General features: G+C 45.3%; 1 protein-coding gene across 15 annotated transcripts in view; it reads left to right on the top strand.

Moving 5' to 3' along the window:
- The window catches only part of NEDD4L (NEDD4 like E3 ubiquitin protein ligase), a 346,027-nt gene that overhangs the window by 261,118 nt on the left and 58,310 nt on the right, over window positions 1-26,599 (top strand). For 6 of the 15 annotated variants that reach the window (XM_086683105.1, XM_086683102.1, XM_086683106.1 and 3 more), the window contains 8 exons: window positions 61-111; window positions 8,694-8,755; window positions 8,939-9,041; window positions 10,742-10,908; window positions 18,683-18,815; window positions 20,213-20,389; window positions 23,602-23,676; window positions 25,353-25,412. In XM_086683105.1, the coding sequence (XP_086539231.1) occupies window positions 61-111; window positions 8,694-8,755; window positions 8,939-9,041; window positions 10,742-10,908; window positions 18,683-18,815; window positions 20,213-20,389; window positions 23,602-23,676; window positions 25,353-25,412 (828 nt within the window). The remainder of the gene's footprint in view (window positions 1-60; window positions 112-8,693; window positions 8,756-8,938; window positions 9,042-10,741; window positions 10,909-18,682; window positions 18,816-20,212; window positions 20,390-23,601; window positions 23,677-25,352; window positions 25,413-26,599) is intronic. The other 9 variants (XM_086683104.1, XM_086683100.1, XM_086683098.1 and 6 more) reach the window with 3 other exon arrangements.

The following is a 26,599-nucleotide window of genomic DNA, read 5'->3' on the forward strand; positions in this document are numbered from 1 at the left end:
AAGAATACCGACGCTCAGTGGATAGATGGGGACATTAACTCTTTGCTCTCTTCTCCACAGACCCGAGACGACTTCCTGGGACAGGTGGACATACCCCTGAATCATCTCCCGGTAAGGACCATTACCTGCTTCATGGTGCATGCCGTGAGCAGCGCTTTTCATTGTTTCCAGTTGGGTGTATTTCAGAGCAGTATTTCCTCAAGGCAGTGGAGCAGGCTGACATGAAGGGCATGTACTCTGACCCTGGCCCTTTCTAGAAAGCAGTCTCTTCGGGGGGATGGCAGAGAGCTTAACTGTGAAAATCGGGCATATCTGAGTCATCCAAGTATGCCTGTCTGCATCACCAGCCTCTTTCTCTTCTGGGCTCCTTTGTCACATCATGGAAAACAGCTCCCTTTCTCCGTCCAACCCTCGCCCTTGTCACCGGAATGTTTTTGCTTGCAAATCCACCCTTTGGGGCCACTCAGACATTTGTTGTCTTTGTGTAGAATTGCACGTGCTCTTTCTCCTGGGCTACATCCATACAAGCTAGCACTTCCCAGATTGGGGTGTGTGGCTTTTCTCAGGCAGCAGGAAGACCAGAGAAAAGAAGCTGTTGGTTCTGGGCGAACTTGTCAGCTGGCGTCACCCACCGCAGCCTTAGAAACTGTACTGAGTTAGCCCGTGTGATGTCGTTGCCATTTCTCTCTGCTCAGATGAGTAGCAGAACAGTTGGGGTTTGTGACTGATGACGGAGGCTGACGGTGTCTTCTGTGTGCTCAGAGGCGATGTAGGTAGCCTGGGGAGACTTAACCTGGAGGCCTTGGGGAAAGGCAGGTTGGCTTGAATTTCAGCTATGGTTTTCCAGATTGTTCCGTCCCCACCCCTCCTGCTCCTTCTCCCATAGGGCAGCACAAAGTGACTCAAATAGTATCTAAGAGAGGGTAAGTCAAATGTTTCTGCCTTCCAAGGCCATTTTGTTAATTTTGTTTGTTTTTTTAAAATGTTTACTTTTGAGAGAGAGAGTACAAGCAGGGGAGGGGCAGAGAGAGGGGGAGAGAGACAGAATCCAAAGCGGGCTCCAGGCCCTGAGCTATCAGCACAGAGCCCGACACGGGGCTTGAACCCACCAACTGAGAGATCATGATCTGAGCCGAAATCAGAGGCTTAACCAACGGAGCCACCCAGGCTCCCCCTTGTTAATTTTTTTAAATACTTTGTGAGCAAATAGCATCAACAGTCTATAAACCAAAGTGACTTAAACTGCGTAGTGCAAGTCTGCTGTGTTGAAATGGTGGCTGTTACCATATGTTAAATACCAAGAAAGACTGTGTCTTACCCAGGAAGCTCTGAAGAGATGTTGTGAAAGGATTGTGATAGCAAGCAATTTATTCTTACTGACTCAGGGGAGCTATTGAGGAAGGAAGTTTCGAGCACGTTCCCTTCCCAAAGACTGGAAGGAAAAGTGATGTCATGAAAACATTATTCTGTATAAAAACCTGAAGCTCCCAGGTACTTGCAGAGGACGTGTGGGTTGCACGGGACCGACTACGTAAGCCTTCGCCAACCTGGTTGCCCTTTCAGAGTCACACGGGGAGGGTGTGGAGGTCTCCACGTTTGCACGGAAAGACTCTTCACGTGTTCCTGCATCCGTTGGCCTTCTGTCTGTGCTCTTCCGGTTGAAGCCATCCGCTGACGTTTTCAGGTGGTATTTTGTTGGTTGGCCAGTTCTTTCACGGTTATCCCTAACCACCCTTGTCCCTGACAGAAGAACCACATCTCTGTCGAGGCAGATGAGGTGCTAACACTCTTGAAGAGGTGTGAGTGGAATGTTTTAAACAACCTGCTCCAACAGTCCCCCGTTTGAGTGATTGAGTGCTCATTGGTTTGGAAAGGTTGGGTGGGGCTCGGAATGGAACAGCGTTCCTCAGTAGAGGGAATTAGCTTAGCTCTGGGTTTGGGTGGAGGCAAGAGTGAGCTCCGAAAGGACGAGCTGGTGCCAGGGCTAGAGGCTGTAATAGAAACCAGCCGATGGAAGAAGGTAAACAGCAAATGCCTGGAGGACACTGAGAACTTGTGTGTGACCCGAGCCAGGTGAGCAGTGGAGCTGCCCAGTTTTGCACCTGCCCCACGATTGGCTTATGCTGGAGTGCAGCAGTCTTCATCCTTAACGATGGACGACTAGGTTCGTGGAGCCAGCTGCAGTCTGGGAAATGGACCACGGAGGAAGCCAAGGAGAGGCATGGCGGTGCATTCTTCACCAAGGAGAGGCATGGCGAGGCATGGCGGTGCATTCTTCACCTTCTAAGTGGTGGTAGAACCCAAGTAGCGTATTCTGAATGGACACGGCCTTCGGGCTCAGGGTTTGAGGTGCTGTCATGGGTGCGTGTGACCCTACGTGTAGGGCACTCATGGGAAAGTTGCACGGTGTTGTTTTATTTTATAGAACACAAGCGTGGGTGTGATAAATGGACATTAGCATTTGGACGTATTTTGCGAAGTCAGTAACGGTTGCTCCTTTCTTGACAGCTCCGTGCCCCTGGTCAAGGCAGGTTATGTATATGGCCGGTAGAGTCCATATTTGTCAAAATCAAAAAATCTTAGATAAAATAGGAAAATGGTGTCATCAGTGATGAGAGAAGATAATGGAGAGCAGTAATTTGGGACATTTGCCGTTGCTAACCCATGCAGGCCCTTTCGAGATGGAAGGTATCTGATTGGATATTTGGTTATTAATTTCATGCAGGCCCGTTAGCCGATAGAGAATGTATCCTTCAACAGCTGTTTGCTGATGGATATGATGCTAATCTCTGAGGAAGAATCCGGCGAAGCAGCTTTCTTCCGCATGTAGCCTAGCATTGTCACCTGTTACAGTAGCCACGTGGTAGTTGAGCGTTTGAATGGTGGCCGATGTGACTAAGGAGCCAAATTTAGAATGTTCTTTCACGTTCTTTCATGTTAATGAATTAAAATTGAAAAAGCCTCATGTGGCAAGTGGCACCATATTGGGGGCACATGTGAAGGTGAGACAGTGTTCCCTGGCTTGGGTAAAAAATAATTTATGATTCCAGATTCCCATTGACTCAGATACTAATTCTGGCTATTAGAGGGATTCCTAAACCCCCACCAGATTTAGTTAGTGATTTTTCATTCAGCCATCTCCCCCTACCTGAGGCATGCATCTGTGTTCTATGCGTCTGGTACGCCAAGATCATTTAATTTAGGTAATAAGAAAAAGCCCAAATGCTTAAAATCCTAGAAATTGAAGAGAGTGTTTGTTTTTTAAGTCTGTATTAGCAGAATACCTAATAGCATATATCTTCATGCTGATATATATGTATATCTCATGTATATAGATAATTATCACACACACATGCCCATTTGTTTATTTTGAGGCATTTTATTTTATTTTTGTTTAATGTTTATTTTTGAGAGAGCGAGCATGAGTGGGGGAAGGGCAGAGAAGGAGAGAGACCCAGAATCCGAAGCAGGCTCCAGGCTCTGAGCTGTCAGCACAGAATCCATTTCAGGGCTCGAATCCACGAACAGAGAGATCGTGACCTGAGCCGAAGTCGGACACTTAACCCTCTGAGCCACCCAAGAGACTCCTATTTTAGGGCATTTTAAACAAGAGTGAGGCTTTATCTTATTGCCTCAAGATATCACGAACCTTAATTCCTTAAAAAAAAAAAAAAAATCTGTCTTGATTATGGTCTAAGAAATTATTGCCTTAATTTTTGAATGAAGCTCTTTTCTAAATCAGGAGCTTCATGGAGAAGATCCCAGACAGCAGAACCAAACTTAGAATAATCTCTCATGATGGTTAACAAATGATTTTTGATCATTTAAATCCTGTTTCACGTATGTTTGAACAATAAATATTTTAGACCCATTAATTGATTTTTGCTGAAGAACCTTCTTCCCTTGCCGAATGAAATACTAGAGGCATGTTGGGTTCATTACCAGTGGATATTGGGGTTTGCAGTGTAAAATCATGCTTTCAGGATCTCAGGAGTGGCTTACCTAAGTCGTCCTCACCTGCAGCTGTAAATGCTCAGACCCCAGGAAGACTGGAGGGTCAGAGCAACCCTACCTCTCAGCGGACAGGTTTAGGAACCCACCCTTCCAGGGGTGCACGGTGTAACTGACAAGCACCTTGGCATCTCGGATCTGGCACGTGTGGGCCCTGCTGGGCCCCGTGGGCTGTGGCGAGGGGCTGAGTTGGAGCTCCGCCAGGGTGACAAACGAAGGAGGCAGTCGGAACAGAGGCGGGGCGGGGAGGGTTGTGTGAGGCCAGGTGCCCTGCGCGTCAGAGTCGCTACCTCGCTTATCCAGCACAGTGGCCAGAGGAGGCCAGTGTCCGCTCCGTCATTGCCCCCTCAACAGGAAAGAGTGAGGAGTAGTCGTGTGAAAGAAAACCGGCTTCCTCTCCCCGTTCTGATGATGGGTGCCTCCGTGCTTCACACTCCTCAAATGCTTCCAGAAGAAAGCAACTCAGTTGAGACTTGTGATGCACTTTCATCCTCGGCCCTCAGAGTCCAAGGTCGTGGGAGTTCAGGACGGTAGGGCCCTCTACTTCCTTTGTTCCCATTCCGGATTTGCCACTCACCTTTAATATTTCTTGTCCTCCTTATTTATTTTTGAGAACAGGAGTGCGGGCAGGAGGGAGAGGAAGCAGGGGAGAATAAACAAGGTTGGTAGTCCCGCCTTGTGTGCAGATCCGAGAATTAAGAAAACATAAATCCGTATTCACAGAAGTCTCCAAAGGTTGGGCTTTAAAAGAGCTCTCCAGAACCGTTGACTTGGACGTGGGAGACAGGCCGGTCGCCTTGATAACCTTAACGAGTTAGTAATCTTTCCCGGGCCTCTGTGTTGTCACCTGTAGAAGGAGGGCATGCGCACGGGTGACCCCAGGTTTCCATCCAGCTCCGTGAGACCACGTCGTCGCAGCTGCTCCGCGGCTCACTCAGCAGAGGTGCGGGCGACCGCGATGACTGTGTGTCATCTGGTGGGCTGGGGCGGTGGGGCTCGCTGGAGGTGCGTGGGGTTGGCGAGACATTGCAGTTGAGGGAGGTCATTGTTGGCCTACCTGCCTGACATCTGTCCTCCCAGTGAGACAAAGCCGCCCTTTGTCCTGCTCTGGTAGGGGGGGCACCAGCAGTAAATTTAACTGTAATTCTGCTTTTCTTGCCAATTTTTCTTGAGCTACCGTTTTTGTATCTGTTTGTTAAAGCCAGTGGATAGTTGTTTAAAAGTTCATGACTTCTAAAAAAAAATTTTTTTTGACATGTATTTATTCTTGAGAGACAGCATGAGCAGGGGAGGGGCGGAGAGAGAGGGAGGCACAGAATCGGAAGCAGGCTCCAGGCTCCGAGCTGTCAGCACAGAGCCTGATGCGGGGCTCGAACTCACAAACCGTGAGATCGTGACCTGAGCCGAAGTCATCGGACTCTCAACCGACTGAGCCACCCGGGCGCCCCAAAAGTTCGTGACTTTCAGGTTCAAGTTTTAGGACTTCAAATTTTACAACTTGCCTTTACTAATTATTTAGAGGCCAGCCATCTCCAAGACTTGTAGTAACCACAGAGGGACATTTTCTGGCAGCTGTTTGCCTGTTACGCCTGTGAAATTTTTCTTGACTCGTCTTTCAGTTGTATCTCCCCTGCCCTTTGAGCCCCAAGCCCACACATCCCCTTCAGCTACACAATCTCTGTATCCATGGGAAACACACTGGGGTAGAGAGAGCTATTTTAAAAGCATGAATTTCTCCTATTATAGTCAAGTGCTGCTCTAGGCAATCACGGTAACTTTTGAATTTCCGTTTCTCTAGAGCGAAGCATTTTTCAGGGTGCTGGTATTGTTTTTGGTGCCGCAGCGGTACCTGAAGGTAACTCAGATGATAAGTTTTTGTATTTTTGGCTTTTATATATTTTATATTTATGGCTGGTAGAAGGGTAGTGATTCCCACTCACATGTATAGAATTCAGCGTCCTAGAGCTTAGAGGGGCTTCAGAGACCATTTTGTCTACTCCCTATATTTTACAGATGAGGGCATCTGAGCCCAGACAGGGAGGTAACTTGCCCAGTGATCACTAGGCTGGAGGCAGTGCTGGACCAGACTCTGGGTCTCCAGTATTGATGTGCGATGTGCTCAGGGGCCCGGGCGGGTGTTTGCAGGGGGCTCAGTCTAAGGCTTGGGTGCTCTTGGTGGTCACATGCAGGTTTTGAGCCTAGGTTTTCGGCAAGGCTGTTTGCTTCCGTTTGCGCACAAAGCTGTGTCTCTCGCTGTATGTCTTAGTAACTACAGTTCTCCTGAAAGCAATTACTCTTTTTAAGATGAGAGTGCTGTGTATCCAAAAGATTTTCTTTGGGATGTTCAGTGCCCCCAGAACAGGGGGCAGTGGTGTCCACTTTGGCTAGTGATGCTGCCGGCATCAGCGTGTTTGAGATGCCGTTCTCCCAGTGCTGTCCTGGGGGTCTCCACTGGGCTTTTTTTCCAGCAAATAGGATCAGGTAGGACCCTGTGTAATGCCAAGAAGAATCCTGTCCCTGTCTACAAGATCACCATCTTGTTCGCATGCAAGGATTTCCACGGAGGTGAATTTCCATTTTTTATGCACTTGGCCACACAGCTGTGTCAGTAAGGAAGCCAGGACGCAGACCTAGGAGGAAGCCTGCCTCTCGATCTGTGTGGTGGTTGTCATTTAAACCACACAGTGCGTGCGTGAGTGGGTCCATTATCAAAGGAGTCCTCTAGGCTCTGTGGTTTCCTCTGTTCACTCTCTTGTGTTCTCTGCGTCCCTTCGACTCCTCATGCCTGCTAAGCATCCCGTGGTTTTGCCCATGCCGAATTCCTCGGTTTGAACCACCCTTCCCCCCGATTCCCCACCTGTCCACACTTGCCCATTCATCTCGAATTTGGATACCATATCCGCAAACCACGTCGATCCCCAAGTGAGAATCAGTCGCTTGGGGGGGGGGGGGGGGTGGGGAATGTGATCTCCACATGTCCATGAATTTGTTCTACCTTAGGTTCAAGTTACCGGTTGATATCGTGGCCCCTGCAATACATCCTTGTAACTCTAAGGGAAGGTGCCATGTTGTAGCCACACATCTTCCACGTGGGTTTTGTTCTAATAACAAAAAGTTATTCTTCGTGGTTGAATAAATGAGAAAAGGAAGAAATGGAATAATATTCTTAATTAATAAATTTTCCATGATAAGTGGTATGTATACATTTGGAAACATCTTTTTTTTAGAAAATGTTTCCAAAATGCCTGACTGTGTCACCTTAAAGAGGACAGTCTAGAGAGAATATAATTGACTTCCTTCAGCAATGGTGGAATTTTCATGGCTTTAGTAGTTCATGGTAGATGAGACGAATTAATCAGCTGCTTGTACCAGTGCCGGCTTTGAGCCAGGCAATGTTCTTGGCACCAAGAATTTAATGGTGAGCAAATCCAAGCGTCTCGTCTCATGAGCTTAATTCTAGAAGTGGTGGATGACAAATTAGTAAGTAAGTAAATGACCAAGATAATGTCCGATAGTGAAAAGGGGGACGATAAAGCAGCATACTATGATAGACGGTGGTAAGGGGGGGCTCATGTAGTAAGGATGATGCAGCGTCTGAGAGCGTGACCTGGGATCTCACACCTGGGTTCAGAGTGGAGCCAGCCGTGGCCGTTTGGAACCAGAGCTGTTTAGCAGAAGGACCTGCCGGGGCAGGATTGGATGTGATGTGCACCAGGACAGATGAGGCCAGGACAGAGAGACTGGCTCACAGTGAGGTAATGGGTAGTTAGGAGGCAGGGCATGTTTAATCTTGTACGGCCGTAGGAAAGCATTTTCAGTTTATTATAAGCAGAGTAGGAAGCCAGTGGAGTTTCAAGCCGGACGACATAAAACCTGGGATGTTTCAAATATCGACGCACACACAACCCTCCAATATAGTACATCAGTACATCTTAGTATGGCGGTTTGTCTCCGTTGCCACCAAAGTCAGTGTTTTACATTGTTTTTAATTAAAGGGCCTGGATATTTGGGATTTTTACTACATAAAGTGTTCAAAAATTAATGAAATAGTAACATTTTTCCAACTTTCTACTTGCTTTGACCAGCTAACCCTGCACAATAAAATGAGTACAGATTTCTTTTAAAAATAGCACAGTTACACTCCTAGCTTCATGGACGAGGCACCAGCAAGAGGCTGATTGATGGCGCTACCTGGAATGGTCTCTGTGGAGGAGATAATCTTTCAGTTATCTTAGGCTGATGACATGATATTTTCATGTTAAAAATAAAGTAAAATTGCCTTCACAGATATATTTTCCCGTTAACTCCATTTTTCGGTTTCTTGGATCACAGGGAACGAGAAGGTACCAGTGACCACTGGTTCTGAAATCAATCAGCAGTGAGATTGAGGCCTGCACCCTGTAGTTAGAAATTACACTCGGCAGTGACGACTATAATTTTGTCATTTGTCTAACGCTGGGGTTGGCTCCTGAAAGTGGGTGTTGATAGTGACATCTAGTGGATCTTGGGTAGATAAAGATGACCTCTAAAGTAATTACTTGTCTAGTACTGGGTGAAGACCCAACCCCGTTTTCACCCTTCCCACGTTCTAGAATGTGAACGTGCGTGCTCTGTAATCCAGTTTGGTGTATCTAAAACACGAGACTATCAGGAGTTTTGAAACTTACTTTTTCTTCCTGTAGACCGAAGATCCGACCATGGAGCGACCCTATACATTTAAGGATTTTCTCCTTAGACCAAGAAGGTGAGGCTTTGGGGCACAGGTGTCCTTCATGCTTCAGTCATTGGTTTTCTCTGAGGAAGATTTCTGCTTCTTTTCCCTTTGCATCCTTTGTGTAACAAAAAAAAAAAAAAAAAAAAATCATCGTAAATATGAAAGTTGTAACCAAGTCATATCCTTTATAACCAATTTTCTTCCATCACGCAGTCATAAATCTCGAGTTAAGGGATTTTTGCGATTGAAAATGGCCTATATGCCAAAAAATGGAGGTCAAGATGAAGAAAACAGTGAGCAGAGAGAGGACATGGAGGTAAGTTGCAGAACTACAGGCCTCGGTCTGTTTTTCTTGCGCCAGATCATACTAGTATCTTATTTAGGACCTAGCAGTTTAAGGACATAAAAGTGGAGAGAGCTTAACTATGAAAACACTTACTGAGTCCGTGCATCTGTGATCAACTACTGATGTGTTTGGCTTTGGTTAAAAAAAAAAAAAAAAAAAAAAAGGTCAACTTCTCATTTTATGTTACAGCACCCATAACGGAAGAGGCTTCTCCTTATAAAATGCCATACCCGTATTTCATTCATAGCCCCACCCCGATGAGAAATTGTGCGCACATATTTCATTCCCTTCTTTCTTTGGACTTTCAGCTCGTTGTAAATTTCCTCACAGCGCTTGGAATTGCTTCAAAGTGCATGAAATGGTTTAGAAAGTCTTTTCCAAGTTTTTTTTTTTTTTTTTTTTAATGTGTAGGGCCCCCAGGTGATGTGGTAGGAAAAGCTCTCCTCTAGAAATACCGTTTGGGAAGTAGCTGTCCGGAGGAATTTCTTTTTTTCCCCCTCCTGGCATAGCTGCCTTTAAACTCCTTAATCACATACCTACATCGTGGGTCCCAGTGCACCTTAGCGCACACTCCTGGCGGTGCTATTTTGTTAGATTCCCGTATCGTTCTGCAAATGGCCATTAACCAGGACGCCTCTGTGGCCAATTTCCACATCTGTTTGCAGCTGTTGCATATACGTGGTACGTGAATTATGTGTTATGGGCAAGTTATCGGAACCCTCCGCAGGCCAAGTGGTCATATTTCCGGGCAGTGTTTCACTTGTGTGCCTTCATCCCTCTGCACGGGGAGGAGTTGAAGTGGGTGGTAGGGATGTACGAATGTGAAGATTTCATAAGCACATCGACAGATTTTTATCTCGAATCCAAGGAATTTTCTACACTCTTCTAGCTCTCCAACTGCACTAACCAGTGAATTACTCAATTTTCCAGTGACTTTACTAGGAGATGTCAGGAAGGAATACTTAATGCCTAAAATATGTGTGGCAAAAATGTCACTCTTAACTCTGGTACCATGAAGCCTGTTTCTGTGGTGGCCGCAAGTGGGGAGCGCCTAAGTGGAAAGCAACTTCCAGACTTCTTCGGTTCTCGCGATTGTACTCGATGCAGAATGAGAGCCTCGCCTGCTTCCATCGCTGTCCTCCCTGGGGAGCGATGGAGCCCGGGCCTCCTGGCCCCTCATGCCATGATCTCTGTTAGAACACACGTGCAGTATGGCTTGGCGCCCCAGCTCCCTTTTATCTTGTGGGGGTGTCCAAAAGACAACAGCTGTAACATGACCCATGTCGCTGGCATGGCTCTGTCCGGCCCTGGCGGCCTTCGGGTCAAAATAACAAACATGAGCATGAAAAGAGGCTAATGCGGCTTAACACAATAGACTGGACACACCCAAAGCTGGGTTGATCTGTACAGTGCGGTCAAGTTAGAAGGCAGCACAATTAATTGGTCATTGCTCCGAATTCTTTTTGAGACTCTACTAGGATTGATTCTTTTTTTTTTTTTTTTTTTTTTTTTGCCCTTTTTGGGAATTTCTTCCCACGTGGCATGTGAAGCCACCAAAAGAGCCAGGGTGCAAAGGAGCAAGGAAGAAGGACCCAGAGCACACTGCGTTTGTTTTTTCCTCGTGTGTGAAGGGCCCACCTCAATGGTCTTCATTTGCTTTTATTCCGCAGCATGGCTGGGAGGTCGTGGACTCGAATGACTCGGCCTCCCAGCACCAGGAGGAGCTTCCCCCGCCTCCACTGCCTCCCGGCTGGGAAGAGAAAGTGGACAATTTGGGTCGTACCTATTACGTCAACCACAACAACCGGACCACTCAGTGGCACCGACCGAGCTTAATGTGAGTACCGTGCCGTGGCTGGGGACGTGTCCGTGTACTTGGAGGTTGGACCGTGGCGGCTCTTCGGGGCAAGGTTGGGAACTCAGCCTCGCCTCAGAAAAACGTAGGATGTTTTGCCCTACATGTGGACACGTAGAAAAACAGGGTTACTCTTCATTTAAAGAGCGCGAGAGCCCGTCGGAATTTGCACGATAAAGAAGCAGTTCTTTTCCCTGGATCAGGTTTGCCTATTTTAGGTATGAACTAATTCATTTTAGACAACATGGATACACTCTTTTACATAGGTTCCTGACATACTGAAGTTATTTTCCCCACATTTATCTTACGTATGGCAGTTATATCACTTCCCTGGTCTTCAGCTTCCTCTCCTGACAAACCCAGATTGGAAAACGGCAAACAGATTGGCTGTGCAATCTTCTCTTCAGTTTTTGGCTTTTAGTCCCCTTAATTATTTAATTCGGAAATGCCACTTTTTTTTTTTTCCTCTTTGGGAAATCTATAAATCATCCCCGTGATCTAACTAGACACCCATGGAAGGGTTGCAGACTCAGAATTAGTCATTCCTGTGTGTTCTAATCCCTCACCAGCATCAGGGCCGTAGTGAAATGATTACTGTTTTGTTCATGCAACAATTTCGTATTTGATGGTAGAGGATAAACACTAGTTGAACCTCAACTATGTTCGAAAAGGATTTGTAGCAGCTTGTTTCTAAATCGTAGTATACGGCAAGACCTGAATCTATTAGCATACAGTAAAAGGCAAAACAAGTATTCAAAGAAGGAAAAGGGGAAATTTGAGCTCCTAGCAGCCACGATGAGGAGGGTAATTGTCAATGCATTACATCATTTTCAGTATGTAATAAAAGCAAGTATATTGGATGAGATCATTTTTTCTTTAACCCAGACTCTGAAAGAAATTTGCTCTCGATGGTTTTTTTTAATTTTTTTTTTTAACGTTTATTTATTTTTGAGACAGAGAGAGACAGAGCATGAACGGGGGTGGGGCAGAGAGAGAGGGAGACACAGAATCCAAAGCAGGCTCCAGGCTCCGAGCCATCAGCCCAGAGCCCAACGCGGGGCTCGAACTCACGGACCGCAAGATCATGACCTGAGCTGAAGTCGGATGCCCAACCGACTGAGCCACCCAGACGCCCATTTTTTAACATTTATTTATTATCGAGAGAGAGAGAGAGACAGGAAGACACAGAATGTGAAGCAGGCTCCAGGCTCCGAGCTGTCAGCACAGAGCCTGACGCGGGGCTCGAACCCACAAACTGTGAGATCACGACCTGAGCCGAAGTCGGACGCTCAACCGACGGAGCCACCCAGGCGCCCCCATGATGGTTTTTAAACAAGTGGTGTCAGCAGTGTGATGGGTGATAGTGTTGTCAATAATCCTTTAATCTTTGGAGGTTACAGAGAGATTCTGTTTATGACTGAGGGTGGGGGAGGTAGCCAAGAAATCTAGTCCAGGTTTTGAGTTGGAAAGAAAGCTTGTCTGATCTGCATCCGTGAATAGCCCTTCCTAAGCCCCCAAGTGGGTTCCGTTGAAGCTCAGATGCGCTTGGTCAGCTTTGGACCCGGCTCATTATTCACAGGACAGTGTAAATATCCACACATCCAGATGATCACGAACTCTTCTTTGTTGTAATTTTGTACCCCCCAGAGAAATCTAAATGGAAATGGTTTCGTTCTTTTATTTTTTATTTTATTTTCTACTGTTTTCCTTTGATTACTGAACATAGCTGTTGTGAAACCATTTGAACCCATTTGACTACTCTTGGTATTTGTAAATGTTTAAAAAAAAAAAAAAACTTGGACCCTCTCCACACCCCCTGCCCCGCCGCCAGGTAACATTGGTTACTGTAAATGGTCAGGAGTCTTGAATCAAGAATCTTGGTAACAATACCCTAAGCAAGGCATCATTATCTTCCTTTGCTAAACATTATTGAACACATAACACCCTGTGGGGATCAGAGTGTCCTACGACTGTAGCAAAGTGACCGCTAACAGCTCACAAAGAAAGAAATCCTAATGGCCAGTGCATATATGGAAAAAAGTTCACCTTCATTAATAATCATGCAGACTGAAGTCTGTTATTTTGGGATAAATGGAAATACTTGCTTTCGTACCTCCCAGAGTTGTGAAACCCTAATGAGGAAACTTCTGAGAAAACACTTCATATTGTTTTTGTAAACACACTACCATGGGGGCATTGGCCCAAAGAACTAACCCAAAACAAAAGAGATCATTTGTGCAGTGCTGGCTCATCAGTTGTCCAGAACGACATGGGAAAAATGCAGCCCTTAATCCAAGTTCAGGTTCACATGTAGTTTAGGGAGGGGTCAGTGGCATGACTGTCCCTGTGAGTGAGGCAGCTATGCCAAAGAGGCTGAACCAGGAAGGACGTCGGCAGAGCTCAGGTGGGGCCCGGGGAGTGCCTCTTCTCCAGTGAGCATGGCTTCTAGAAATCCTGAGAAAAGTTAGATAAGGAAGAAGAATTAGTGTCCATAGTAACCTCTTCATCCCACCTGAACGGTCTTGAGAGTTTGAGGTTCTTTCTCCTTAACTTTATTTCGCCAAGTATTATGGTTTTTTGTTTCTTTTTTTTAATGTTTATTTTTTGAGAGAGACCGAGCGCAAGCAGGGGAGGGGCAGAGAGAGAGGGAGACACGGAATCCCAAGCAGGCTCCAGGCTCTGAGCTGTCAGCACAGAGCCCGACTTGGGGCTCGAACTCATGAACCGTGAGATCATGACCTGAGCCGAAGTCAGATGCTCAACTGGTTGAGCCACCCAGGCGCCCCTAAAGTATTGCTTTGATTCAAACTTAATTATTTACGTAATTCAGTTTTTACAGAATACTGCCACAGTCTTTGGGGGGAAATTGATATTAAGAAGTGCCTGTTAGGGACACCTGGGTGGCTCAGCTGGTTAAGCACCCATCTCTTGATTTTGCCTCAGGTTGTGAGCTCGAGCCTCGAGGCAGGCTCTATGCTGCGTGTGGAGCCTGCTTAAGACTCTCTCTCTCCCCCTGTCCCTCCCCCGCCTCTCTTTCTCAAAAGTAAATAAATAAAATGTGTTTTTTTTAAAAGCATCAAAAGGCTGTATCTGGAGAAATGAGACAGAGAAGCGATGGCCGTGTGCTGAAGGAAAGAATTAAGACTGTCCTTGTGACTCATGTGTTACCCAGTTCACTAGGCTTGTGCTCTAGACTTCAACCCCCTGAATAACCTCACTGACAGTTCGTTGCCCTCCGGCTGTCCTTACAAGGTCCTTCTCCACCCCGTCCCTTGCCAGATTCCCCACCCACAGTCCTAAGCCTACGGTGTATTAAGTGGCTGGACCGTTCACAGCTGCTTCCTGACTACTCTCTCTTCTTGGCCCCGTGGATGCCCCGATGCCCCCCCTGCCCAACCACCGAAACAAAACTAGAACGTCCCCTTTCTTGTGGCTGCCTCTACCTTCCTCTGGGAGAACCGCGCTTCTGTTCAGCTCTCAGTGAAGGACCTCTGCTTCCCCCGTGGTAGCAGGGAGCACGTAATACTCTGGCGGCCTGTGTGAGCAGGGACTATGTTCTCTTACTCACAGATCTACCCCTAGCGCCTGGCACAGAGTAGGAGCTCAGCAAAGTACCTTGTAACGGAATGAATGACTACAAGTGAATCGCTTCTCAAAGTGATGATAGGCTCACGGTTTGGGGAACCGGCGAGCCTGGATACGGAACTGAAGGGTGGAAGGTTGACCACAGAGTGATCCCCGCACTCTCAAGTCTGAGGGCAGCTTTTTAAAGCACCCCTGATTTTAGAATTGTCCTGACCCTGTTTAAATGTAATCGGAAAGGTTTTTACTCCATAACCCACAATTTTAAAAACATGGTGAAGGAACGGAATTAAGGCTGTAAATGAAGATGCGCTTTAGAGACTCAAACACTTAACTCTCTTACCTGTCTTGCAAAATACTTTGTACATCTTCTGTCTTAGCAACAATTTAATCACATTTCAGTAACTGGGCTCATCGTCACATTAGTGTGTACTAATGTCCATAATGTAGGTGAGTGTCAGTGATCTGGCACACTGATCTTAATTGACACTGAACCTGACAAATTGATGGTTTATCCTGTCTTTAGCCACTTGCATATTGCCCATGAAAATCAAGTGAAGGGGCGCCTGGATGGCTCAGTCAGTTGGGCATCCGACTTTGGCTCAGGTCATGATCTCACAGCTCGAGAGTTCAAACCCCGTGTCGGGCTCTGTGCTGACAGCTGGGAGCCTGGAACCTGCTTCGGATTCTGTGTCTCCCTTGCTCTCTGTCCCTCCCCCGCTCGTGCTCTGTGTCTCTGTTTCAAAAATAAATAAACATTAAAAAAAATTTTTTTTTAATCAAGTGAAGAATATAGATAGATGAAATTAATGACTGAAGAAAATTAAGATAACTATTTCCTAAAATATTTTCTTGCCCCCAATAAAATAATTTTCTACTTTAATCTGTCAGCTCAGAAATATTTTTAAATGTTCATCTTCCCATTAGTGACTGTTTCTAGTTTCAGCTCATTCAGTTGCTTAATGACATGCAGGCCTCCCTTGTGTGACTATTTTCACTTCATCAGTGAAGACCATAAAAGCCCAGGGTTGGAATTTCAAAATCAGAGGTAACCTCTCTATGCTATTTAGTTGTGTCTGGTTCACACTGATTACTAATTATATGAGCATGTGGGATAAGGGAGATTTGCCTAATTGATTTTATTTTTTTTTAATTTTTTTTTTTTAACGTTTATTTATTTTTGGGACAGAGAGAGACAGAGCATGAACGGGGGAGGGGCAGAGAGAGAGGGAGACACAGAATCAGAAGCAGGCTCCAGGCTCCGAGCCATCAGCCCAGAGCCTGACGCGGGGCTCGAACTCACGGACCGTGAGATCGTGACCTGAGCCAAAGTCGGATGCCCAACCGACTGAGCCACCCAGGCGCCCCTGCCTAATTGATTTTAAATGTCCCTCCCCCACTTTTTAAAGTAAGTCCTTCCAGAATAAAGAATTTTATATACTTCTAAGGGATACAAAATGCAGACGTGGTAATAATAAAACCTTATTTCCCCTTAACCTTTTGGAAGTCCCTGGAACACTTCAAGTATGTATTAGGCCCTGGCACACAGCATGCAAACATTAGTCACTCAGCGTTGACTGAATAAATGCTCTGAATGTATGATATTTCAAGTGAAGATTTAAAATTCTGATGAAAGTCTTTCATAGATGTACATAAAATATTTTAAGGCCAGTCATTAGGAAGGGAAATTGCTTCCATCCTTAATAAAAAGGGAAAGGATGATGTCAAGTTTCCTTGGCCTTCTTAGACACTACTAAAATATTTTACATATTTCATAAAGAATTTCATTCTGGTCATTTTCCTCCTAACTATTTCTCTGTTCTGTAATAACTTAACTTTTCATAATCGTTGTGTGCTGAAGAATTGAATGTCCTATAAAAATGACCTGTGGCGGGGCACCCAGGTGGCTCGGTCGGTTGAGCATACGACTTCCGCTCAGGTCATGATCTCACAGTTCGTGGGTTCGAGCCCCACCTCGGACTCTGGGCCGACAGCTCAGAGCCTGGAACCTACTTCGGATTCTGTGTCTCCCTTTCTTTCTGCCCCTCCCCCGCTCTCGCGTTCTCTCTCTCTCTCTCAAAAATAAACTTAAAAAAAATTAACAACGACAAAAAAGACCTGTGGCAACACAAAATCACAAATGCGACATTCCATTCTCTCACCTGTCCGACAAAGTGTCAGTTTCTATCATTTTGTTCCGGTGGTTTCAGAAAAGGATCAGTATCCTTCTGTGCCCCTTAGTGTAAATCGTTTTCTCTATAGCCATAGTTTTGTCTGTTTCTCTGAAGGTATCTTCAGAGAAGATAGAAGGTACTATTTTTTAGTCTAGTTATAGTTTAATAAAATTAGAAAATACGCAAGATTGTTATTTCTGTGAGAGTTCCAAAGTTTATGTATTAGGTACACAGATAATAGCAAAACTTCGCTGACTCAGATTTTAAGAAGTAGTTATCATTCTAATGTGGATTACATGGAAGCTAACCTGCGTTTACCAGAAGTTAAAAATGTAAAGGTGTTTGTTGGAAATATTCAAACTGTCTCAGAAAGGGGCAATAAAGAGTACCCTATTTGCACACAATGCTGCTAGTCACAAACTATTCACTATTACGGGGGCCAGCAGGCTTTCTGTTGGAGTGTAGCAGAAGTTTGAGAGATTAGAATGTTTTAAAACCCGTGTTTTAGGGGCGCCGGGGTGGCTCAGCCGGTTGAGCGTCCAACTTCGGCTCAGGTCATGATCTCACAGTCTGTGAGTTCGAGCCCTGCATCGGGCTCTGTGCTGATGGCTCAGAGCCTGGAGCCTGCTTCCAATTCTGTGTCTCCCTCTCTCTCTGCCCCTTCCCTGCTCATGCTCTGTCTCTCTCTGTCTCAAAAATAAATAAAAACATTAAAAAAAAATTTTTTTTTAAAACCCATGTTTTATAGGAAGAATCTATAAGGAGGGCCCTTGATTAATACTATGTTTTGATTAGTCTGAAATAACGTTTTCAAATATTTTGAAATGTTAACTTGCAGCATCATTTCTGTTAACCGAATATGGTGTCTTATTGAAAGAGTCTGATTTTTCTTCGCAAAACATTTTGACATTTAAACTTCGACTCTAAAAGCCGGCAAGTAGTATTTCTCCCAAAGGATGATTGCCTGTAATTTACTGCAGCAGTTTTCAAGATTGAATTGATGTTTTCAGATCCTGAATTAAGAGAGATACATCACACACACACACACACACACACACACACACACACACACACACACACACACACAAAGTTGCTGTGTTCTTCACATCCCACTTGATTTGGGAAATGATCACTTGATGTTTGAGTGAATTTTTTACAGTGGTTTAATAGGGAGAAATGCCGTGTCATCCTGAATGATCCTGAGATTCTGTCAAAATGAGATCCGCACAGCTAAAAAAAACTCACGTTAAAAAATTCATGTTGGGTCAGGAGCACTTCTCTCCAGATCCCGGCTTTGAGTTTGTACTATTTTCTGCTCCTTGGCCAATCGTTACCAACCTAAAGTTGCCACCTCATCATTGCTAGACTCCTAGAGGGGCCACCACTGACTGGCCCCAAGTCAGTCACCTGTCCTTTGAGAAGCCTGCCTTCTCACTAGAGCAAAAAGATGGAGGGCTGTGATTTCTTTCTTCTTCTTCTTCTTCTTCTTTTTTTTTTTTTTTTTTTTTTTGAGAGAGAGAGAGCGAGCGAGCGGGGAAGGGGCAGAAAAAGAGGGAAACACAGAATCTGAAGGAGGCTCCAGGCTCTGATCTGTCAGCCCAGAGCCTGACGTGAGGCTTGAACCCATGAACTGTGAGATCATGACCTGAGCCAAAGTCAGACTCTTACCGACTGAGCCCCCCCGGGCGCCCCAGAGGGCTGTGATTTCTTAAACACCAAAGTACATTTTGTGCTATTTGCCTGAAATACTCAAAACGTTGTGACTGATGCATTTAAAGGCGCTGTCTCCTTGACTGAGATGAACCCAGAACTATCCTCCAACCAGTTCGCATTGGACGAATTCCCACACGTAACGGCCAGTGAGTGGTCCGTGTCGGACGCGACGGCGGCCGCGTTTTAGTGGGTGGGAGGCCTCTGGCGAGCGCAGGACTGTGGTGGAAGGTGCCAGATACCCACACCGGCTGTCCCGTCTCTCTCTCCCCCTCGCCCCATGCTCCCAGGGATGTGGCCTCCGAGTCGGACAGCAACATCAGGCAGATCAACCAGGAGGCCGCGCACCGACGCTTCCGCTCGCGCAGACACATCAGTGAGGACCTGGAGCCGGAGCCCAGCGAGGGCGGAGACGGCCCAGAGGTAAGACGTCCCCACGCACCCTCTGCCCGCCGCAGCTCCTCCTTCCCGTGGGCTCCACGTGGGTTCTATGTCCTGATGCTTCCTCACGGTAAATGCCGTCTAAAAATTCAAGATGGTGGCCTCACAGCTAACTGACGACCGTTGGGATATCAATTTAGGAAGTGCATGGAAAAGTCAAGTTTGACAAATACGTGTACCCGTCTGTTACAGAAGGGACTGACGTTATTTCTAGAACACGTTGGAAATCTGAAGATATTTTCACCTTACGGGGGCACCTGGGTGGCTCAGTCGGTTCGGCGTCCGACTTCGGCTCGGGTCGCGATCTCGCGGACCGTGAGTTCGAGCCCCGTGTCGGGCTCTGGGCTGAAGGCCCGGAGCCTGGAGCCTGTTTCGGTTTTTGTGTCTCCCTCTCTCACTGACGCTCCTCGATTCATGCTCTGTCTCTCTCTGTCTCGAGAATAAATAAACGTTAAAAAAAAAAAAAAAAAGAAGAAGATATTTTCACCTTATTATTTACCTGCCCCCAGAGTCCAACTGTATCTTAGTGAGTGGCAATGTGGTTGTCATACGTGAGCAATTAAATGAGCCCTGTACCTCGTTTGGGTACCAAATACTTCTAAGGAGTTTTGACATCGTGAAGGAGATTTATTGCCGGGAAAATAGGAATTTGGGTGAATTTAGAAACGTTTACTATTTTCCCCTTAAATGTTTATGGTAAATTATGGGGTGGGGGGAATTATGAATTGAACAACAAATTAGCAGTTACCAGTTGTTGAACAATTACTTCTGTGCAGTCTTAACAACTGTGTTTACTTAGTAGAAATCCATTCTGTTTAGACAGTGTTTTATGAAGATCATTCATAAAAATACTGCAGTGATCAGCACTGGAAAAGCAAAATCAATGATTCCATAATGAGTTCACTAAAAGTTACTTAATACCACTGTTTAATTACAGCTTATAGCATCTCTGCTGCTCTTACAGTGATTCCTCAGCACTTACAGTAAAAGAAAATTCATGGAAATCATCCATGAATTTCTGAGAACGTTTTTAACCCACCCATGTAGTAACCAGTACTAGAAGTAAGTCACCACTCAGAGAGGTGGTGTTTTAAAGGGGTTAAGACCGCAGCCCCTAGAACCAGGCTCCCTTGGATCAACTCCTGACCCTGCCACTTCCTAGCTCTGTTCTCTTTGACAGGTGACTCTCTGTGCCTCGGTTTCCTCACCTGTCAATTAGGGTAGTAGTCACATGTTCCTCAGGGTTATTAGAAGATTGTGTGCGCCTTAAATACTCAGTAAACGTTAATTATAGTTATCACGGTGGTGGTGGTTGTTGGCAAGGTGACGAGAGGATCCCACGCTCCTACCATTTACCCCAGCATCTTGTTCCTTGATAGCCTTGGGAGACCATTTCCGAGGAAGTGAACATCACTGGAGACTCCCTCAGTCTGTCACTGCCCCCTCCGCCGTCCTCTCCCGTGTCCCGGACCAGCCCTCAGGAGCTGTCTGAGGAGCTGAGCAGAAGGCTTCAGATCACTCCAGACTCCAATGGGGAGCAGTTTGGTTCTTTGATCGTAAGTAATGGTCTTGTTTGAATGAGAAGTTGAGCAAATATTTTATCACTTCTTGTCGGTTTAAGAGACTCTTGTATGCAAATAATGACCAAGGTCCTTCCAGCTCCCAGAGAACTCTGACATTTTCCAAAGTTCCCCCTTCCTCAGGGGACAGAATTAGTCCAAGCAGGTGAGAATCTTTCTTGATTTGTAAAGAACTCAAGAAGAGTCCATTTCTGTTATTATCACCTTTAACCTTGAATTTCTTTTCCCAGCCAGAGGCTCGTAAATAGTGCCTCCATCACAAAGGTGGTTATTTCACAGGGGGGCCTGGGAGACATTGGGCCTCTTAATTAGTCCTCTTAAGTACCCAGCTGCCCACTTTATCATTCTCACTTCGCAGATGAAGTTTAAGGGACCCCTCCAAGACAGAGTTAGGATGGGAGACGGAAGACGTCCCCTAAGTCCCAGAGTACGAATCCTTAAGAAAGCTTATGCAGCTGAGGCACGGACCTCAGGATAACATTTGAACTTGGGTTCTTAACCATCAGGGAGCCTCTTTCTAGAAACTTCAGATAGGGCTAAGCCCCAGTGAGAAGCAGCACAATGAGCATGAAGACCTCCATGTTTGATAACACATCGTGGAAGGGCATGAAAAGTCCATAGAAAAATACCTGCCTGTGAATAGAGTTGAGAACAAATGCAACTCTCCATGTTTCTCGAGAAATTGAACTTAAAGATGTATAACAGTAAATGATAGTGGTCACTGCACTGAAAATGGCATCCTAGAAAAATAGTGATTATTACAACCGTATTGGATGTGCACGGATAAGAGGACTTACATCTAAAGTAAAAGCAAGTAAGCACTCACAAGATTGTTAACTCTGTCGGTTATGGTGTTTTTACCATTGGCCCGTATTATAGGAGTCGCAGTGATTACTCAGTGTGGTTTTATATTAAAATTTTGTAAATGTTCTGCAGAAAGAGAAATACCACTGAGACGAAAATCTAATATTAAAAGGGCAGGGAAAAATGTTATATGTGGGATATTTGAATTGGTAAAAACTGTCGCTGTGGAAACAACATAAGCAATGAAGCCATGTATTGAAAACCTGTGGAATGTCGTAAGCAGTGCAAGAACCTACGCAGATGCACACCTGTAGCCTACCAAGTAAAAACTCCTCGTTTTCTTCAGCATGAGTATTAAGTTAGCATCTCTAGTGCTTTGTATAGGGACCACCTGCATGTCATCACTGAACTTGCCCCAAATATCTTTAAGATCCAAGTGCAAGAGTCCGTATTATTTTAAGATGGTGTTGAGTCTGATTCAGCTGTTCAGTGAGAATGTCTTGGAAAGAGAACACGAGACTCCTTTTCAGTTTCGCTTGTCAGGATCGCTCTATATTCAAGGACAGTAGCATGAACTTTTACTAAAGAAGGAATCCTTCGTGCTAACCTAACCATTGTGGAAGGACCTGAATAGGCCCCCGTCGCTGTCACAGAGTCTTTCTTTGACCTTACCCCCTTTTGCTTACCATTAAAGTGAGTACTGAAGTATTAAAAACGAGTACCTACGTACATATCCCATGGACGAATCTGCTGCCACTTAGATACTTGGCCTTTGTGTGTGTAACCCACTGCCATTCTATGATTGGGTCTCTTGGCTGTTTTGCTAAAAAGATAGATGAATACAAACGAGTGAGAGCAACACTGTACATCACACACTAGATGTTTTAGAGGAACCTCACTATTTTCCCTCATTCCTGTTCTGTACGACTTCAACTCGATTCAGAAGCTAAAATTGTAACTGACCCTTCGGAAGTAGCACAAGACCATATTTGAGTTTTTTGGCCTTAGATTCCAACTGATCCTTTGTCAATAGAAATGTTTAAGAACCATCTATGTCAGCATTCTTTCCTCTATTCACATCACACTAGAGTTTGCCCCAAGGTTGCATCCCAGAGCAAAAGGCAAGACTGCTAGCTTCCTGTTGCCATTTTTTCTTTTTTACTGTTTTATTTACTTATTTATTTATTTATTTATTTTTATTGTTTTTATATATTTTGGAGGCAGAGACAGCGCATGAGCAGGGGAGGGGCAGAGAGAGAGAGGGAGACACAGAATCCCCGAAGCAGGCTCCAGGCTCTGAGCTGTCAGCACAGAGCCCGACGTGGGGCTCGAACTCACGGACCATGAGACCATGACCTGAGCTGAGGTTGGATGTTTAACCGGCTGAGCCACCCAGGCGCCCCTTTTCATGTTTATTTTTGAGAGAGAGAAAGCATGAGCAGAGTCGGGGCAGAGACAGAAGGGGACAGAGGATCCAAAGTAGGCTCCACACTGACATAAGAGAGCTCGATGCAGGGCTCCAATCCACGTGCCATGAGGTCATGACCTGAGCCAAAGCAGGGTGCTTAACCAACTGAGCCACCCAGGCGCCCCTCTAGTGCCAATTTTTTTTATAACATCTATTTATTTTCGAGAGACAGAGAGAAAGCATGAGCAGGGGAGGGGCAGAGAGAGAGGGAGACACGCAATCTGGAAACAGGCTTCAGGCTCCGAGCTGTCAGCACCAAGCCCCACGCAGGGCTCGAACTCACGAATCGTGAGATCGTGACCCAGGCCAAAGTCAGAACCTTAACCGACCGAGCCACCCAGGCGCCCCCCCCCCCCTTTTATTTTATTTAAAAAAAATTTTTTTAATGTTTATTTATTTTTGAGAGACAGAGAGTGTGTGAGCAGGGAAAGGGCAGAGAGAGAGGGAGACACAGAATCCAAAGTAGTCTCCAGGCTCCGAGCTGTCAGCACAAGAGCTTGACACGGGGCTCGAACCCACAAACTGTGAGATCACGACCTGAGCCGAAGTCGGGTGCTTAACTGACTGAGCCACCCGGGCACCCTTACTGCCATTTCTTAAAGAAGCAGTAGAGTGTTACCCTGGCCTTTTGAGTCCCCTGTCCTATTTTGGCCTCTTTTTCCTACTTTTGCTGTTACTTCCTCCTAAGGACCAGTCAGAATTTCTGTCTGCTGCAAACACTCGTAATGACACATACGATTACCCACCCGACTGCTTGAGGGATTACTCTCATGGCCCAGAAGAGACGGTGTCTCACCGAATCATCTTCTCACATGAAAGAACACTCAATAGGCTTGCGTGACTTACTTTTTAAACCAACGAAACTTGTTTCTGGGCCTGTGTTTTCACGATGCTTCGTGTCCTTTCCCCCCTTCAGCAAAGAGAACCGTCCTCAAGGTTGCGGTCCTGCAGCGTGACGGACACCGTTGCCGAGCAAGCTCATCTACCACCGGTAACCCACGCCCCTTGCCAGCCATCCGGTTGGCCCTTGGGGCTTGTGTTTGAAATCATCTGGGCTACCGAGGAAGAGTTTTTCCTGTGTAAATCGGTTCTCTATGCAAACAATCGGTTCTCTATGCAAACGAGAGACCGGATGATTTCCTAGCAAATTGCCCAAGGAGAGTGGATTCCGAATACAAAGAGCTGTATTAGTCTCTGAAAGGCTGAAAACTTCATTGCTTTGCTTTTCCACCCAAATTAATACCACTTCTGATGTGCTTACTACTTAATCAAAAGCGTATTAATAATTCGTTGGGTTTTTTTGTTGTTTTTTTTTTTTTAAACTTACTGAGTTCCCAGCACTGTGCTCCAGTCGCACAGGAATCCCTTGGAACAGGAAGAACTCTTCCGGGTTTGCAGGGCGTGGTTTTTCTCATCACTAATGGCCTCAGCTCTTAACCCACAAAGCGCCTGTACTTTTCTCTGTTAAACGCAGCTCTGCTGACTACTGAACTGGCTACAGTCTGCTCCCCCCTCTACTGCAGTGTTTAGAACTAGCAGCATATACGGAAGGATGTCCTGTGTTTCCCAATATGGGACAAAAATAAAAATGAACGTGCAAATTGGAAGGCAGACCAGGACTGCCTCGAGAGACATTTGGTGTTTACGTTACAATTTTTTTTGTAAATCTATTTCTCCTTTTGGAGGAGAAAATGTTTTGTGGTTTTAGTATGTTCAACTTGTCTGACCTTATCCAGTGTGGTTTTTTGTTTTTGTTTTTTTTTGTTTTTTTTTGGTTTTTTTTTTAGTAATACAAATCCTTGATTATTTTTTTGGCATTAATACTTTTCTATGAAATTAAAGGGAAAAAAGATCGTACTTAGAGTTTTTGCAGTCATGGTATCTACCCTGTCGTGTACATTTTTACTACAAAGGGTATTGTTGCCTGGGTTTTAGTCTTTAATGGTAACAGAACAGATTCATGAGTACACTGGTTAAGTGAGTAATCAACACGGCAGACTCAGTTTGTGGTGCACATAGAATGGGCTGGTTGATCAGAAGCTTGACAAGCGCATGCTTTCTGGGATGGTTTTAGTACAGGCGTCCCCCAAAACCAGAATAATCAGCTGTGATGTCCTTGGAGAGGGGATCCTCCTCAATCTGATGATTCCGTGACTTTCCTTGATGAATTAATGGCACTTTCTCTCCTTTTCAAAATCAGTTTCAATTTTATTTGCCCAAAAAGCTCACTTTCCGGGAAACTATTGATTCCTCCCTCTTTCTTGTACCCTGTAAAGCTGTAAACTCACTGATCACCAGTGGCCTCTTATTCAAATTACGAGTTTGGCAGATTTCAGAATCCGCTAGTTATTTAACAGTAGGGGCAAAACCATGGTGGTTTTCAATTTTTTTCGAATAATACATCTCACGTTTCTGAGGTTGTCAGTTCATTGTTTACCCGAATCATGTTGCAAGCGGAGCCTTCTCTGGGTGGGAAGGCGATTGCGTTTCTCTTTTTCTTCTGGTCATCAGTGAGTGGTTGCTCAGCTTTATTTGAATAGGGTGGATTTCAGGGATTCAGATCCACATCACCTGCCTTACTGGCTGCATCACCAGTGATTCCTGATTCAGTAAGCAGTGGGTGGTCTCCCTAAGTGCATTTCACTGATGTAAATTGTCATTCAACAGCCAAGTGCCCCAGCTAGGAGAGCGCGTTCATCAACTGTCACAGGTGGTGAGGAGCCAACGGTAATGATACCCTTGATCAGACATTCATGACAAAACCGTGGGTTGGTTTTTAACATTGTGCACAATGGTGAAGGTACTCTTTTTTCTTTTTTGGGTAAGATCAGCTTCTTTGTGCCGCAGAGCTATACGTGTGAAATTCACTTTCACGTAGTTCAGAGGTACTGGGTGAGACGATTTTTAGTCCCCTGTCGTTTTGTTAGGAATACTGTCAAGGTTCGATTAAGTGCATTTAATTTGACCGTTTGGAATGTGTTTCTGCCATGCTCGTTTCGGCAGCACATATACTAGAATGTATCTCTGTCTTGAGTGTTTGTACTTCTGGTAAGCTTTTCTGCTCTGTTAGAATGCCCGAGTAAAATAATTTGGTTGGAAGAGAATAGGGAAGCCACAGGAACTACATGCCGTGGTCCCTGTGGACTCCCAGATGTGTGCACAGCCAACCTCTCCCGTCCGCAACCCGTACCAGATTTTAAACCCTGGGTTAGATTTGTGTATGGTGAGCATGAATCTTGCTCTGCTACAAGGAGCTCTATTCACAGGAGTGAACGAGGATTCGTATAATTCGGGGGGAGAGAGAGGAGGGAATATAATGAAGAAATTTAAAATTTAGTTTCTCTAAGCCAAGTATCTGTTACTCTTGCTCATTATTTTATTTTTTTTTTATTTTTTTTTTCTTGCTCATTATTTTAAATAATTTTTAGTATTGATGTTTATGGGTAACTTGAACAGGACTATGTATTTTAATTGCCTGTTTTTTGCATGATCCCAGACAACAGGCTAGCTTATAGTTTATGCTTTGAGCTACTGCGACTCTTGGAAGAATTTTCCTAATTGTGTCACCCTTGTTAGGTTGGTTATAACTGCTTATTACTTGAGAATACCTTTAAAAAAAATTTTTTTAATGTTTATTTATTTTTGACAGAGAGGCAGAGTATGAGCAGGGGAGGGGCAGAGAGAGAGGGAGACACAGAATCTGAAGCAGGCTCCAGGCTCTGAGTTGTCAGCACAGAGCCCGACGCGGGGCTCGAACTCCCAGACCTTGAGATCATGACCTGAGCTGAAGTCGGACGCTCAAGCGACTGAGCCACCCAGGCGCCCGAGAATACCTTTAAATACGTACACAATTGCTGGTTTCCTGCAGGATGTGGACTTAAAAGACCAACTTAGTTATATTGTTAGAATGCAAC

Source organism: Puma concolor, chromosome D3 (assembly GCF_028749965.1).
Source record: "Puma concolor isolate L17-30 chromosome D3, mPumCon1.1.hap2, whole genome shotgun sequence".
NCBI classification, from domain to species: domain Eukaryota; kingdom Metazoa; phylum Chordata; class Mammalia; order Carnivora; family Felidae; genus Puma; species Puma concolor.